Source organism: Gracilinanus agilis, chromosome 4, assembly GCF_016433145.1.
Source record: "Gracilinanus agilis isolate LMUSP501 chromosome 4, AgileGrace, whole genome shotgun sequence".
In the NCBI taxonomy this organism is placed as follows: Eukaryota; Metazoa; Chordata; class Mammalia; order Didelphimorphia; family Didelphidae; genus Gracilinanus; species Gracilinanus agilis.
In genome coordinates, this window is record NC_058133.1 from 27270093 (window position 1) to 27288000 (window position 17908).

Below are 17908 nucleotides of genomic sequence, written 5' to 3' on the forward strand. Positions count from 1 at the left end.
CCACTGAGCTACCCAGCTGCCCCCTTCCTTATTTTTTTTGAGAATTGTTTGTTGGTTACATTAAAATTTCAGATATCTCCCTCCTTCTCTTCCCTCATTAAAGAAGTTATTTGAAAAAAAAAAATGTAGACATATGTCTTTCAGGTTTCTATTTATCAGTTCTTTCTCTGGACATTCACAAATTCTTCAAATATTAATTCTGTAACTGTATATAATATTCTCTTGGTTCTACTCATTTTGCTTTTCATCATTTCACATAGGTCTTTCCTTATTGTTGTCTTTTTAATTAACCTACTCATCATTTCTTACATAGCAGTAGGATTCCATCCCAATCATATGCCACAGTTCTTCTGTCATGCCCCAATGGATGAGAATCCACTCCCACTTTTTCTTTTTTTTTTAATTGTTACTGTTACTGTTATTTTTATTACTCTGAAATGATCCTGAGCAAAACAGGTAGCCATAAGAGCAGAGGTCATAGTCTAATAATGATATTCCCAATCCCACTAATCTGATGTAAACCAAGAGATATGGGTTCTTATGGCCCATCATCACCAGGAAGATCAGCCCAAAGCATCTCCCAGGTATAGGCAGAGACTCAAATAATGGTGCAACCTCCACTTCCTCCCTACCAATGAACCAGCAACAGCCCAGCCCACTGGGACACCTGAACTATGTTCAGACTGACTCCCATCTTTTTTCCCCTCCCACAGAGTACTGAAATCCTCTCAAGCTGTTGCCCTAGATATCTCACTTCTTTCACAATCCAACTTCTCAAAAAACTTGCCTCCACTTGCTGCTTCAATTCCGAGCCTTCTAACTCAATGTGGCATCTAAGTCCATCACTCCTTCCCCCCTCCCCCGTGCCCAGGACTGCTCTTCCAAGGTCACCAATGATTTCTTTATTGCTTAATCCAATACCCTTTTCTCAGTCTTCATTCTTTTGGATTCCTCTGCCAAAGCTGAATCTACAGAGCATCCCCTTGCTTCTCCCAGAGTTTGCTTCACTTCTTATAAGCTAATATGATCCTTTTTTCAGGCTCCTTTAAAAGATGGTCATCTTGCACATGGATTACCTATGTCAAATTGCTTGCTATTTCAGAGGGAAGAAAGGGGAGGGAGTGAGGGAGAGAATTTGTCACTCGAAATGTTTAAAAACAAGTGTTAAAAACTTTTACTTAGTGTAATTGGGGGAAAGAATGTTTTGTTTTGTTTTTAAATCAGGCATGGACATCCCTGGCCTGATCTGTTCTGAATCCTCTCAACTTCTCTCTCTCTTTTGTTGGTTATTTCATCAGCTCCCATGGGTTCAACTACTCTCTCTCTATGAATGTAACTCTCCCAATGTAACTCTAATCACTCTCCTAGTCCCATATCCTTGGGGGGATACCCATTTGAACCTCACTTTAATGGCCTGTTTGGTCTTGTCAAACTTGACCCATCCAGGACAGAATCTGAACTTGAATTCTCTTTTCCTCTAAGCCTACTCCCTCTTAATTTCCCAGTTTCTTTCATGGGCATACTTTCGTTATTCCAGTCACATAGGAATGATCCTTATGTCTTCATTCCTGTCTTCCACCAATATGCATTCAGTTGTTAAGAATCTCTAATGGACTTCCACAACATCTCTCCAGTGGATCTACTCTTCTCTCCACTCATAAAACCATGGCCTGAGTTCAGGTCTTCATCAACTCTCAAATGATTAGTGATTACAAGTCCTAATTGGGTTCTCTGCCTTAAGTCTCTTTCCTCTCCAATCCACCCTACATAGAACAGCCAAACTGACACTCTTAAAGCAAAGCTCTGACCATGTTACTGCCCTGCTCAAAGAATCACCAGTGGCTCCTTCTTGCTTCCAAATATAAATCTCAATGTTTGGCATTTAAAACTCTTCCTTGTCTGGCTCCACTTTTTCCAGACTTCATATCGCTCCATTCATGTGCTTTAAGAACTAGTCTTCTTGACATTTCTGGAACTCAATGTTCAATCTTCCACCTCCATACCTTTGCACAAGTCACCCTACACACTCCTTTCTCATCTCTGCCTTCGGAGAGGGAGAGACTGGCATAGATATATAGATCTGAGAGTCCAAAGAGTTAATTAAATGTACCAGAGCTGATGAGGACACCAACTGAGAATGTAGAGAGAGAAGAAAGCCAGTGACAGAGCCTTGGAGTTATGCCCAAGAATGGGGGAAGAGTTTCTCAACAGAGATGATGAGCCAGCAAAGATATTAGTTCCTGCTATATTTTGGATGCAGAATATTCTTTACTTAATAATTGACAGTTTGAATGATACAAGGCTCTACACCACAAGAACTGGGGATGCTTATCCTGAAGAAGAGAATCCTACTTGGCACTCAGGGGAAAACCTAGCTACAATGGGTAGAAATTTCAGAGTCCAGAGGAGCCCTTGGCCAAGTGTGCTGGAGAAAGGATTCCTATTCAGATATGGGTTGAATTCAATTTCAGCTCCTCTGAGATAACTGCAACTCAGATCTTGTGAGAATACTGTTCTCTCCTATTAACCTTACAGTTAACTAAAAGTCTTATATAAAATATCATCTAGTCAAGTTCTACCCAGTCTTCTAATTCTAAATCTGATCATATTAAGCCAAGACAGAAACTTACATTTATTGCAATCTAGTCTATTACAATTTCACCTTTTAAAAGATTCCACTCATTGTTTCTGTTAAGATGAATTTATTCATTTAACAAATACTTATATTAATAAGCACCTAGGATGAGAGGTAACAAGTTCAAGTCCAAACTCCAACAAGTTAGCAATGTGATCATAGGCTAGTGCCCTTTGTGATTTTCTAAGATGATAAATTACAGATGAAATCTTCCATCCTCTGCCTGATCCAAGCACAAGACACCTTGTCCCCCAGACAGTGAGAGAGAGGAGACCCTCAGCTCAAAAGAATTCCTGCTTTGGAGGAGCTCAGGAGATTCAAGCTGAACCTTTGGCTAAGTTTCTTTTTGACAAAGGTGGTTTAGATCAAGCCTATCTCAAGTCTGGATAAGCCACAAATAAGTCTCTCCTGACAAAAGCTCTATGACCCAGGGCATACCACTGAACCTTTCAATGCCCTCTGTCTAAGACTTTACAGATAGATCTGCTCTGGTACAAGGTGTTACCTCATTAAATGATTCCCTATACCAATGACCTGTCATCAATTCCTAAGAAGTCTACATGCCATGACTGCTAGACGTGGACTGATAGATGTGCCACTGATAGGACATGACGACAGCCTGGCAGAACCAGGAATTATTACAAAGCACTAGTGTTGTAAGAATGTCAAAACTTTTCTATGGTTGCTGCATGAGGGGAAGCAGGTGGTGAGTCACAACCTTCAGAATTAGACCAGCCTGGTAAAGCCAGATCAGGGCCTTGGGAGAGACATGATATCAGGGTGTCCTAAGACTGCCCTCTGACACGGGCAATGCTCTGTCTACTCTGTCCTGACAGGAGTTTCAATCTCCTAGCAGAAAGATTCTGGCTAAAATTCAAACCTGGGCATCAGCTGTTAATGACACATCCTTGCATGACTTTATGTGGAAAGCATGTTTGCAAGAGTTCCAGGGCAGGTTTAAAAACTATTTTTCCTTTTCTTACTTATTGAGAGATAGAAAAGGCCTTTCCTTACCTCATCATTCTGCCAAGGCCCAGAGTTGCCTACACCAACATAGAAATAAGCCCAAGCCTACCAAAGATATAATCTGTATACATGAATCTTCATAATCCAGATAAGAGGCACGGGGTTTTCCCATCAGAAGGCAGGATTGCAGGGCAAAGCTTTCAAGCTCCACTCTTCTATCTCCACCTCTGACTATAGCTTTCCTGAGGCTTAGTGCCAAATCAAGGACACACAGAGAAGGGGACACAGAGGGAGTTCAAAGGGTAAATGAAAAGCACACATTTATCTCCAGCCTCAAAAAACTCAGTAGGAGGTACAAACTACATGGGATAGAAATGAGGGGTGCAACACTGACCACACTAGATTCAAGAAACACACATAAGTAATTCATTTGCCCTGAGCCAGCTAGAAGCAAGGGTCAGGGAATTTGGGGAGTGGGGAAAGAAAGTAAGGTCCTAACAGCAACCTCCTCAGAAGCCCAGGACTGTGTCAGGAAGACCAACAAAAACCACCTACTTACCTGGGCATGTGATCCCAGCAAGGTCACCAAACAATGATAACTTTTCTCCTAGGGAAAAAGAAATGACAGCAGAGGGGAGGAGCTAGCAAAGTACAGCATCCTAAGGATCAGTGTCCAGCACCCCAGGAACTTCAGGTGCCAGCACTCCTAAGAGTTCTCAGCCTTTCTGGAAACTCAAAGAAATAAACCCATAGCAACAAGCACTCTTGTTTTTGTGCAGATTTTGGCTAGACCTTGGGTGCAGCCATCACTCTTCACCAGGTCTGGATCTAATATAGGAGTTCACAGTCCCAAAATGAAGAAAGAATTTAAAATAGCTAGAAACTAGAATATCAGTCTCACCTAATAGAGATCACCCTCTCTGGAAGCATATAAGCCAATGACATTTTAAAAGTCTGAGTTATGACTAATTTATAAGCTCTGCTTTGAAATATCAATTATGGATGGGGTCATGAACTCAGCTGCCAACAAATCAGGTCTAGTGATTGATTGGAGAAGTCTGGGGGCTTAAAACAAATCCTGGTGATGGTGATATCTGGGAATTGCATTTGTTCTGATGAGCCCTTGATTCCAAGCCTACTTTTCCTTGTGAGATTTACATTATTCCTCTTTGCTCCCTTTATAGGCCAGCCCAATTGACCAATGACTGTTCTATTCTACTGGGAATTTTCCACTTGCCTCTATTAATGCCTAGAATGTACGTTCTTTTCATCTCCACCTCTTAGGAATCCTGGCATCCTTCAAAGTTCATCTCTAAGGTCACTTATTTCAGGAGACTGTCCCAATGTCCCTAGCTACCAGAACCTCAGCTATACCTGAGATTACTCTGTATTTACTTTTCCTATTTTGTCTTTCTATCCCTAGATCCTAAAAAGGAAAGAAATAAGGGAACAAGCATTTATCAAACACCTGCTAAGCACTTTACAAATATCTTGTCTGATTCTCACAACAACCCTGTGAGGCAGGTAGTGGTGTTATTATCTCTATTCTATAGCTGAAGAAACTGAGGCAGGCAGAGATCAAGTGAAGAAACTTGCCCCTTTGGCTGTCTTTTGCTGAAGTCAGTTAAAAAGCATTTGTTAAGGCCTGATCTTGCCAGATATTATGTTATGTGGCATAGCGGATAAAATGCTAGGCCTGAATCTGAATCCTGCTTCAGACACTTCCTACCTGTATGACCCTGGAGAAGTAAGTCACTTCACCTGTTTGCCTCAGTTTCCTCACCTGTAAAAAGGGGATAACAACAGCATCTTCCCCTCAAGGTTGTAGTGAGGCTCAATGAGATCATAATTGCAAAGTGCATAGCACAGTGCCTGGCACACAGTAAGCACCATAGAAACATTAGCTAGTAGTAGTGGTAATGCACTGCAGATAGAGAAGGGCAGATTCAATCAACAAATGTATTAACTGTTCTGAGCACTAAGTACAGTACTGAGCTGCAGAAGGCATGATACAGACAAGGCAGTCTCTACCCTGATAGGACCAACTGTGCACACATACATGCTTTAATAGAAGAACTGGCAGAAAGGCTAAGAGGGAAGCACTCTTTAAGAAGTCAGTGAAGGAAAAGAGGGACAAGTGCTTAGGTTCTTGAAGAATAAACCAGTATTCCTTCCTTTCTTCTCCCTTAAAGTCCTTCTGTCTTAGAGTCAATACTGAGTATCAGTTCTAAGGCAGAAGAGCGGTAAGGTTAGGCAATAGGGGTTAAGGGACTTGCCCAGGATCACACAGCTATGAAGTGTCTGAGGCCACATTAGAACTCAGGACCTCCCTTCTCTGGGCTGGCTAGATGGGCTGGCTAGATCCACTGAGTCATCTAGCCTCCCCCATCTTGTAGACTCTTAAAACACAGGCTGAACATTATGATATGCTCCTGGATTGAAACCAAAAACACTCTTCTAGATTCTGAACAAATATTTACAAGACAAGTTCTCCCAGGAAACTTCTGCTTTTCTCTCTGAAGCAACATTGTCCTCCTGTAAACAAAGTGTTGGGCAACTGAGCTGCTGGTTCAAGACAAAGCATTCAATTTAAATGAGATTTAAGTCATTAACATGTCTGGTGCAAGGCAATTTCACTGTGCATTTCACATGATCCTAAATCAAACTACTCAGATTCAGTAATCTTCTCCCTACAAACATCTACAGTTATTTTTATATACTAAATTTATCTCCCATATTATTGAGGAAATAATACCAATAATAGCTACTATTTCTATAGTACTTTAAGGTTTGAAGAACACATCACAAATAGTATCTTATTTGATCTTTGAAACAATCCTGGGTCATCCCCATTTTACAGGTGAAGAAAAAGATCCTGCAGAGGTGAAATGATTTGTCCAGAGTCACAAAGTTAGTAAGTGTCTGAGGTAGGATTTAAACCCAAGATTTAAATCCTGACTCAAGGCTCAGCTCTATCTTCTGCTCCAACTAAATATAGTAAACTTAGTAATGATTCCCACTAATCACCTGGGAAAAGTGGAGGGCAGATGCCCAAACCATCTGGAAAAGGTGTCACTTAATCAGCTTAATAAATGTTTTCAAAATTGAATTTATATGTACGGAGCATATAACAGTTTACAAAACCTTTTTCTCACAACCCCATAGAGAGTACAAATATAATTATTGCCATTTTACAATTGAATAAACTGAGGCTTAGGGAGATGACACGACTTTCAAAGTCTCTCAAACATTTATTGGGACTATCTATGTCTCTATCATTTCACAAATTTGTGTGTGGCTTCCAAGGACACTTCTCACAGCCTACCCAAGTTTGCCGATGCTGGGCACTCTCATGCATACTTTCCCTGAAGTTTGTACTCAGAGGTCCTGTTCACCCACCATACTAGAAGGAAGCCTTCCTTTGTCTAGGATTCCTACAAATGGAGGACCCAGGTGGCCCCTCTTCTTGACTATGCAGCCAATTCATCTTCTCTTCTTGGGGTATATTCCCCTGATGACATTTTTAATCCTGTTCTTTTAAGTTCCCCCATATGCCACCACCTCTTTTGTTCACATGCTCCATTTCCTCAGCGGTTAATACTCATTTTTGTCCCTTTCCTGAGACTATTGTGCTCCGTGTTTTATATTTTTCTCACAAGACCACTGTAAGAGTACTGAGAAGCTTGGGCCTTGACAGGATTGATTCCAATTATACAAATACCAAATGCCAGAGCTAGGTCTTGAACCCAAGACTAGGCTCTTGCTAATATACCATACCATTTTTACCCCACATAGGTCACTCCAGGCATAGTTGTCAAATGAGTTCCAAAACCTATGCTGATTTCAAGATGGCTTTGTCTATGTGTATGGACCGCCTTTTAAGTCATAAAAAAAACAAACAACAAAATGAAGTTAGGACTATGAAGTCAATGAAATCAAATTTGAAAATGATGGAAATTCAGAAGCTAGAAAGACCAAGCAAGACAACTTAATAGATTCTGCTAATACTGAACCATTTCTTTTTCAAGTGGACAATGCTCAAGCTTTCACTGGCCAGGATTATTCCAAGGCTTTAAAATGTAACTTCAATTATATTGAATGATTAAAGATGTAACTGATGCCATTTTTAGCTGGACTAATGTTAACTGAGCAGGGTCAGGATTTTCCTGATTGGCCTTTCTTGATTAAGTATATTCTTGTCTTTAAAATTGAACCCAAGAACACACTGATTAAAAATGATAGCTTCCCAAGCAATGTTTTGATAGGTTGAGTTTAAAATAAAGACTATTATGAACATTTTTAGGCAGTATGTTTCTTGAAAAAACTCAATGCTAATCAGGGTAGTCAAAATCCCTCAGTATGAATTCTGGCTCTGCCATTTGCTAGGTATGTGGTCCTAGGCACAGTTACTTCTTTGGGCCTCAGTTTTCTCCCCTGTAAGAAGGGAATAAGAACTGCCCTGCCTCCCTGTCATGAGAAACAGGTTTGTTTTTAAAAAGACTGCCTTTTGTGATGTTAAGCAAATGTTGTATAAATATGAGTGTCAATGTCACTACTAAAAGTAAAAAATTCTAAACCAACTAATAAAGCTATAAAATGACGACTGTTTCTATGAGCTTCAATAAGATTAAAAATAACTCTGCTATTAAATAGCCAAACTTTTTGTTCTTTAAAAAGTACAATGTCTCTGAATACAACTGTCATGTTCCAGTCCAGGAAGCCGGCTCTTGCTTTGCCCATCAATACCCATGCTTATCAGAGTGCTCACAGAAAAGATGTACCATTGCCTTTTCAGACTTTCTCCCATTAAATACAAGTAAAAAATATTAGGTTTCTCCCACATACAAGACACTGTCCCACCAAAAAAGGGCAAACTGCAATAGTGACCTGCAACCTTTCTGAAGTCCTACATTGTCCTCTTTAATCCTATCCCCCATTTTCATTTTTTCCTTCCAATTTCAAGAATCTAAGAGACCTCTGAGCAGAAGAATCTGACTTATTCTGCTTGTCAGAAGGGGCTCCATCCCATGAAGGAGAGGAAAGAAGCTCCTAGCATTTAGAGCTTTCCAAAGCACAGTAAGCCAGCTGCCTTCAGGAACAGTGGGCTCCCATTCACAAAAACCTTTCTTCAACTGGTCTTGATGGGTTGCGCCAGATACCTCTAAGTTTATTTCTAGCTCAGAGACTCTGATTCTATAATGAAAGTGATTTTAATGTGAGATTGTCACTAAGATAGCCTGTATAGCACTGGGTTAGCTACTCCAGCTCTGTGGGCTTTGGTTTGCTCCTCTGTAGGATGAAAAGCTCGCCTCTAGTGGCTCCTTCCTGTTCTCACCTGATGGACTCCAGGCTCCCCAGGTTGTGGGGGAGTTAACAACTAGGACTGCAAATCCAAGCCCTTCAAAAACCTGAAGCACTTACACAAGAGGGAATGTAGAAAGCAGGAAGGTTACAAAGCATTTCCCTCAAAACAATCCTGTTTTGTAGGTCATGTGAGTACTACTGTCCCCACTTGAATGGAGAACCAGTAGTTAAAGACAGGCCCTGGTAAAGGTAAAGAGCAGAGCTAGGACTTATGTCTAGTTTTTTAAAATTCTGAAGGCCAAAATGTTCCTTTTACCCAGAAGGAACTAATGCCCTCCCTCCTTTCTGTGACAATCTATTCTTCTTGTCACACATTCATACATCAAATAAAAGGTCAAATGGCAAGGTCAGACCTTTGGGGGCATCTACCTACTCCAGCTCCTCGATTTATGGAGAGGGATGTAGGGGCCCAAGAAGGAAGAAGTGACTTACCCATGGTCACAGAGAGCAAGCACTGTTTCCAGTAAAAATATGGTGATGACTAATTACTAACAGTAGTCAGGATGTTTTGGTCTGACCTTAGGGAGTCAACTCCCCCTACCATAATCCACAGGCAAGGATTTTGCAACTCAAATCTTATCTTAATCCATGGGACAATGAGCAGTGCATGAGAATGACCTTGGCCCCCCAGCCAGGATTGTGAAAGACAGCACCTTAGCCCAGATCTGCTTGAGTCCCAAGTAGGCTCTGGGGCTCCTCCACAGAGGAGGAGGACAAGGAACACAGATGAAAGTGAAGAAGGGTCTGACTAGAATTCCCTTTTACCAAGTGGCAGTTTTTGCTCAAGGTCCTCAAGCAAACTCTCAACCCCCTTCTTTTCCTACTGAGACTTCAGCCCCAGTCCAGAAAGATGTCCAAGTGATGTTATCTTTCCTTTACAGGTGAGGAAGGGGAGGCCTAGAACCCCACTCATTACAGGCAAAACTCAAGCTCAGATCTTTTCACTCAAAGATGACAGCAAACTTCCACTATACCACAATGCAACTTGTTTAAAAGGACAAAGCCAGGACATTTAATCATTTAATCATATTAATTAATTAATAATTAATGAAGTTCATGAATTTATGCATAAATTTAGTACAACTAGAATAAAAGGCAAAGAGTCCTAGCTCTGGAATCAGAGGACCTGGGTTCAAATGCTACCCCTACCATTCTCTGTGTGACCTGGGCCTCAGTTTCCCCATCTATAAAGCCAGAGGGTTTTACTCTATGGCCTCTGCAGGGTCATACAGCTCTAGACTTGTAATCTTTCAATCCCAAACCATATTACAAACCAAAAATAAAAAGTGTGTTTAGAATCTCACAATCTTTTTTTCTCAAATATATATAAAGAATTCTCTTTAATCTAAGTATCATCCTTAATGAAAAAATATCTCCCATTAATAAGAAAGAAATCTTGCCTGCCTGCCCATGCCCCCATTCTACAGCTGTGTATGCTGTTCTTGAATCCTACAACTGTCAGGGACAAAACTTCAACTCTTTTATATCTCCCAAAGTGAGATGTGTGGACTCTCCGAGCTTGATAAATCTCTAAGCCTGTATATAATATATCCTTACAGTCATCATCACATATGAAGTTGTTCTTTTACCCAGAAGCCACTGGAATGGGGCCTAGGGGAGGAGGGGAGGGCACAAAGTAGAAGAGATGCCTTCTGTCTAAGCCCAGAGGTACGACAATTGGCTTTTTCTCCAGAGGTCTGGTTCTCTTGACAATCCCACAACCGGGAAGATGAGAGCTGCATAAGGGGTGTTGCCTTAGAAACTGCAGAGGAGCAGATTCCACACTTCAGTCACAGTTCTCTACTGCACCTATACCTGAACTCAAGGCCCACTTAAGTACCCAACTTAGGTGAGCTAAAGTCTTCCTCTGGAAGAGAAATGCTCAGCATGTGTTTGCAACATTCTTAAAAATCAATAATTGAGTCTTTCACAAAAGATTTGGTAGAGGGAAAAAACTGAAGGTAGAGGCCAGAGCTCAAGACTGGCACAGATAGCTGCAGGTTATAGCCAGATTAATCAAATAATCCCCAACCTAAGTCTGTGCCTGGGCTCAGGATCTTAGTGAAGGAGCCCTCCAGAGACCACACACAGCTTTCACTTTCCAGGACACAATGGACACTGGGACACTCCCATCCAATCTGAGCTGGAACAACCAGGACTGCTCACACCTATGCAGTCACCACAATATTTTCACAAAAAAAAAACAAGGCTGTGGACTTAATTGTCCTGAAGATAACCTCAGGGCACTGATTTTTTCAGAAATCATGCATTTAGCCAAAGGACCCCCACCCTCAGATAGTGAAGCTCCTCCTGGGGCTGTTAACAGCAGAGGGATGGAGGGATGCTATTCTGATAGGCAAACCAGCATTCCAACAGAAGCCTGAAGCTAGCAGATTGGGGAGAGGGGTGGGGCTGATCCCCAATGCTCCTAGCAACAAGAAAGGAGAATGACCGTCCAGGACCTTACCCTTTCTACCGGAGAGCCAAAGCATGCAATGCCGGAACATAGCAGGGGCAGAGGGCATTGGCCTAAGGAAAGAGGACAATGATAGGAGCAGAGAAATGACAGCTGGCAGACAAAACACAGAAATGGAGATGGAATGAATGTAAGCTTGTAGTCCTTGAAGCAAAGCACCACCTTGGAGTCAGACAGACAGACGTGGCCTCCCCCTCCAACACAACTACGTCTCGAGTTTGACTCGCACGCGGACTGCAGCCTTTAGCCTGGCAGATGAGCCCTGCAGAAGCACAATCACTCTCCTGGAGATCAGCGGCAGCCCACAACGACCAGCCAGCAGCAGCCCTTCATTCTCTCCCTTGAATGATTTTATCCTCTAAATTTTTAATTGCCCGCTGTTGCCGAAGCCAGTCTTTTCAGATACATACGTATGCCGCCATCATAGAGAAGCCTATCCTGCGGCAGCAGCAGCCCTTTCTCATCCAGCAGGCTCCCCCCACCCTGTGCTCATCATTCACGCAGTATCTGTGGCAGAAACATTCAAGGCATCCAGCCACTACCACCCCCACCAAGAAGATCCCTGCAGACGGGACCATAAAAAGAAAGAATCTCTTCTTTCAGCTCACCCTGGAAATGGAAGGTTTTCTGATCAACAGTTATTGTGAAGGTGCTGTCGTCCTCATCGTCTATACCAATCACAGCTCCCTGTGAAACAAAGAGCAAAATCCTGATAAGGCAGGCAGTGACATCAGCAACATCCCCAGCCACGACACCCCAGGAATGCTAAACGGCAAGGACGAGATGGGGAGCCAAAGGGAGAATTCTCTCTGCAGAGTAAGCTGAGCCACTGGCTTTGTTTTCAGGGATCAAAACTCTTCAGATAAAATAAGGAGAGATGCTGTTTGAAAGGGGAGGGGTAGACACAACAGAAACATACAGAGATCTCCAGCCTTCTCTGTTAAAATAGTTATGACTTACTGGAAGACAATAGAGACTTCTGGGGAAAGGCAGAGGGAGAGCAAGAAGAGTCCCCATGGGAAGGCTCCCAAGAGAGTACTTAAGGCAGTAAGGGTGAGGGTAATAAGGCTTGCAGGAACAAAACTACCAAACTAAACAACCCTAATACCATCCACCAGTCAGAAGCACCCAGCTACAATAATAGCACACCAGCCAGGCAAAAGCATGTTTTGGAAAAAGAGCTATGTCCTAGTTGGTTTTTTCCTGGGGGAGGAAAGAGGGAAGGGAAGTGGCAGAGAGATGGAAAGTAAAATGTACTATTGAGGGCCAAGGGGAAAGTGAGGGTCAAGTAGCTAAGGTGCTGAGTCATGGCCTTTAGACCCTTGATGTCCATGCCCCAAGGGGCTTGGGGGCACACAAAAGTACACTTCCTTTCTGGGGTCCACATATCATCTATACTAACTGACATTTACTCGGGTGCCACTTTTAAGTCTTCAAATCACTTCAAAATGCACTGTTCTCAAGCCTCATAACTGCCTGAGTAAAGGTAATTAGGCTGGAGAAAGTCACATTCATTAGTTCAGAGGGTCCATATCATCTATTGTCAGTCTTTAAAAAAAGAATCTAATCACCTAACTAATGATGGAATACTTCCACTCCATCACCATATCAAACATAGTTCCCACTGGCTTAATCATCATCATCTCCATGGTGGCAATGCCCAGATTTAGCAAATCTATCCAACCCTACTCTGTCTCCTGAGATCCAGCTATCTGTATCCAATTGCCTTTTGGATATCAAACTCAATATATTGAAAAACAAATTAATTTTCTTCCCCTGAAACTCACCCTCCGTTTTCTGAACTGCCCTATTTATGTCAGGAGCACCATCATCATTCCAGTCACTTGGGTTTGTAACTTTGGTACCATCTTTGGTGCCTTACTCCCACTCACCCTATATATATATCCTACTCAATGCTAATATTTGTTGTTTCTATAATTACAACTGTTTTACATGATCCCTTCTCTACATTCACATAGCTAACAATGCACTAAAGAAATCTTACTTAATTAAACATTAAACTGGTTGTGTCTTTCTCACATGTACAATCCTCCACACACATATTCAGCTTCCAATCCTTTGTTTGGTTTTAAGATCCCTACCGTGGCATCATCACATCCCGCCAAACTAGGGGTCTTACCATTCCACTTTCCAGTGCCTTTGCACTCAATGGCTAGCCAGTTCCAGATACCTAGGACTTACTCACAACCTCTCAACCTCTACTTCTTAGAATTCCTAGCTTCTTCTATTATAAATCGGGAATCATCAAAACAATCTGGTACTGGCTTAAGAAATAGAGCAGTTGATCAAAGGAATAGATTAGATGTACAACACACAGTGATAAATGACCATAGTAACTTAGTGTTTGATAAAACCAAAGATCCAAGATTTGGGAACAAGAAGAAATCACCATCTGACAAAAACTAGTAGGAAAACTAGAAAGCAGTTTGATAGAAACTAGATATAGACCAACATCTCACACTATATACCAAGATATGGTCAAAATGCTTATGTGATTTAGACATAAAGGGTGACATAAGCAAATCAGGGGAGCATGGAAGAGTTCACCTGTCAGATCTATGGACAGGAAAGAATTTATAACCAAACAAGAGGTAGAGAGCATCACAGGAAGTGAAATGGGTAATTTTGATGTCATTAAAGTTTTTGCACAAACAAAACCAGCATAGCCAAGATTAAAAGGAAAGCCTGAAATGGGAAGGAAACTTTTATAGGAAGTTTCTCTAATAAAGAACTGAGTCAATTTTATAAAAATACATATTCAAAGGATATGAAATCAAAGCAATCTATGGTCATGCAAAAAAGTGTTCTAATTCACTACTGATTAAATAAATGCAAATTAAAATAGCTCTGGGGTACCGTACACTTCACACCTAACAGATTGGCTAATATGACAGAAAAGGAAAATGACAAATATTAGAGATGTGGAAAAATTGGGATAATAATGTCCTTTTGGCAGAGTTGTGAACTAATCCAAACATTTTGGAGAACAATTTGGAATTACACATAAAAGGGCTATAAAACTGTGCATACCCTTTCACTCAGTAATACCCCTACCAATGGTCTTCTCCCAAAGAGACCAAAGAAAAAGGAAAAGAACCTATTTGGGGGTTTTTTTCTTTGTTTTTAAACCCTTACCTTCCATGTTAGAATCAATACTGTATATTGGTTCCAAGGCAGAAGAGTGGTAAGAGCTAGGCAATTGAGGTTAAATAACTTGCCCAAGGTCACCTAGCTAGGAAATGTGTGAGGCCAAATTTGAACTCAAGACCTCTAGTCTCTAGGTTTGGCTCTCAAAACCCACTGAACTATTTGCACAAAGGACCTATTTGCACAAAAATATTTATTCAACTCTTTGTGGTAGCAAAGAATTAGAAATTTAGGAGATGTCCATCAATTGGAGAATAGCTGAACCTGTTGTAATATATGATTATAATAGAATATTATTGTGCTATATATAATAAATGATGAGCAAGATGGCTTTAGAAAAAACCTGGGAAGACTTATATGAACTAATGCAAAGTGAACTGAGCAGAATCAAGAGAACGCTGCATACAGTAATAGAGATATAGTATGATGATCAATTGTGAACAACTTAGATATTTTGATCAATGCAACAATTCAAGACAATTTCAAAGGACTTATGATGAAAAATGCTATCTACCTCCAGAGGAGACTGATGACATCTGGGTGCAGGCTGAAGCATAATTTTTTTCACATTTTTTATTTTTCTCCTTGCCTTTTTTTGTAACGTGGATAATATGAAAATGTTTTGCATGATTTTATATGCATAATTGATATTACATTTCTTGTTTTTTCAATAGGTGTGGGAGGAATGGGAGGGAGAGATTTCTGAACTCAAAAATGTTTTAAAAGAACATTTTAAAACAAATAAATAATGCAATTCAATTAAAAGACTTTCTAGCTAGCTTCCTTCAGATTTCAGCTCAAATGTCACCTTCTGCCCAAAGGCATCATTTGGCCACAGAGAGCAGAATTATGAGTAGAAGCTGCAAATAGGCAAACATAGACCTGATGTCAGGAAAAACTAAAAAATGAGAACACCCTAAAGTTTGCTGGACTCCCCCTTCCTTGGAAGTCTAAGCAGAGGCTAGATAACCATTGTCTCAGAGGTAATGAAGAAGATTCCTTTCACACATGGGTTGAAATAATTGGATACTGAGGCCCATTCCAAATGTACTCTGTGGTTCTGTCCTGGCTACACAGACCTCTGAAAGTTCATCAAATACACTGCTCAGGGATCCACTTTGAAAACTGCAGCTCTCAACCAGTCATCGGTTGAAAAGTGATTGCCATTATTAGTTAACTTGCAGGCATCAACAAAATAGCTTAAACATTTTGAGGCCTCTTTCACACTTAAAAATAGTCTTGGTTAACATCAGCCAAGCAAGAGTCAAGGAACAATTTGTGCCAAATGCTAAAAGCCCTGGCTGAAGCCCTCTGACACAATGGGAGGATCTTTTGGGGAAGATTCTTGTAAGGTCTAGGATGAGGAACCAACAGGATGAGAAGGTAAGAATGGACTATAATGTTTGTGCATCAGTAGAGAAAGCATCCACAGAGAGACAATCATCCATTCATGTGAAGAGGCCCACTTTTGTCATCTCACACTAAAGCATCTCCAGCTTTGTAGTCTCACGTAGCTTGGCAGGCCCCTTATCTAGAACTATTTAAGCAGACCTTCTCTGGTCTCTCTAGTTTTCCCGACTCTTGACCACTAGAAGTACATTACAGATGCCACATGAAGATGCACCAGATGTTTATCTAATCAATCTGCTAGCATTTATTCAATATCTATTGTATGTCATTTGTATTGTCTGCTGCATATATCTACTATATATCATCTATTTAATGTCTTCTGTATGTCAAACTGAGCACTGATAGGCAATGAGGAGACAAAGACAAAGCAAGATAGTCTCTGCCCTCAAGAAGCTTACATCCTACTAAGGCGAACCAACATATTCACAGAAAAGTAAACACAGGGTATATATGAAATAAATGCAAAATGACTGTAGGGAGAGGAGAATCAGGAAAGGCCTGTTGTAGGGAATGCCTCTTGAGTTCCAAATGGAGAGGAGAAATGAGAAGCTGAAGTACAGGGGACAGACTATGACAAATCAAAGAGGAAGGAGAGGGAATATACTATATCAGGCAAAAAGAAAATAGGTAAGTTTAGCTGAAATGGGTAAAGAGGAATAATACAAAATCAACCTTGAAAAATAGTCTGGAGCCAGATGCTAAAGGTCTTAAGCAGAGAACTAACATATCAGACCTATACTTTAGGGCTCTTGATTTGGCAGTGATGTGAAGGATAGATTGAAGCAAGGAAAGACAGGATGCAAAGAAAACCAATCATAAGGTTACTGTAGAAAGGCCTGCACCAAGCCCAATGGATAGAGAGCTGGGCCTGGAGTCAGGAAGACATGAGTTCAAATTCAGGCTTATTGTGTGACCCTGGGCAAGTCATTTAACCAGTTTGCCTCAGTTTCCTCAACTGTAAAACGGTGATAATAATAGCATCTATCTCCCAGTGTTGTAATGAGAATCAAATGAGATCATATTTATAAAGTGCTTAGCACAGTGCCTGGCCCTTAGTAGAAACTATATAAATGTTTGTTTTCTCCCTGCCTCCTTCTCCCCAGAGTGACTCCCCCAGTCCTTGACTGGAAAGAACACACTGTATGTGAAAAATGTTGGGGAAGTAGAAATGGTCAAGCCAAGTCCATAACTGGCTATGGAGGGCAGCAAGATTGTCAGATACTATGGGAGGACAGAGGGGGTATAGGCACAAGTCCTGGGTGATTTGGAGATTGGAAGCCAGGTAACTGAAAGGGTGACAGAGTAGTCACAGGGGCAGAGAAGGCAGAAGGAGGACTGAATCTAGGGGAAAGAAGGGGAGTTCTGTTGGGGTCATCATAAATGAGACGATCTACAGATGTACAGTGACAAAGTCCAGTAGGCAGCTCGTCTGCCGAAGCCATCAACAGTGACCAGTGTTACTGAGATATTGAGAAGGATGAGGAATGACAAAAGGCATTTGATTGAGCACCACAGGCATCAATGGTGACCTTGGAAAAGATGCTGGCTGGGAGGGAAGGGGAAGGGAGTGGTACAGGTAGCTTGGGGAACATTTGCAATAGCTGCTATAAAAACTATAATCAAAGAGATGAGCAGAAAAGAATAGTTAGAGAAAAGCAACAAGGGCCCAGCCAAGTGGGGATAACATAAATTTGTAGCTGACCCAGGCAGCATAGTCAGCCAGGTAAGCACAGGCAGAGGCAGAGGCAGTCGTTTCCAACAACCTTCTGGATGATGCTCACTGTTTTGTTCTTTTTATTGGTTGCAGGAACACATTGGGCCAATAATATCAATCAATAGTTTAAGGTAACTACACCCAGACAGGACTGAGTTCAAATCCAGCCTCAGAT

General features: G+C 41.3%; 1 protein-coding gene across 5 annotated transcripts in view; it reads right to left on the bottom strand.

Moving 5' to 3' along the window:
- Positions 1-17908, bottom strand: part of OSBPL9 (oxysterol binding protein like 9) — a 160059-nt gene that overhangs the window by 94237 nt on the left and 47914 nt on the right. For all 5 annotated transcript variants that reach the window (XM_044676463.1, XM_044676462.1, XM_044676461.1 and 2 more), the window contains one exon: positions 12050-12128. In XM_044676463.1, the coding sequence (XP_044532398.1) occupies positions 12050-12128 (79 nt within the window). The remainder of the gene's footprint in view (positions 1-12049; positions 12129-17908) is intronic.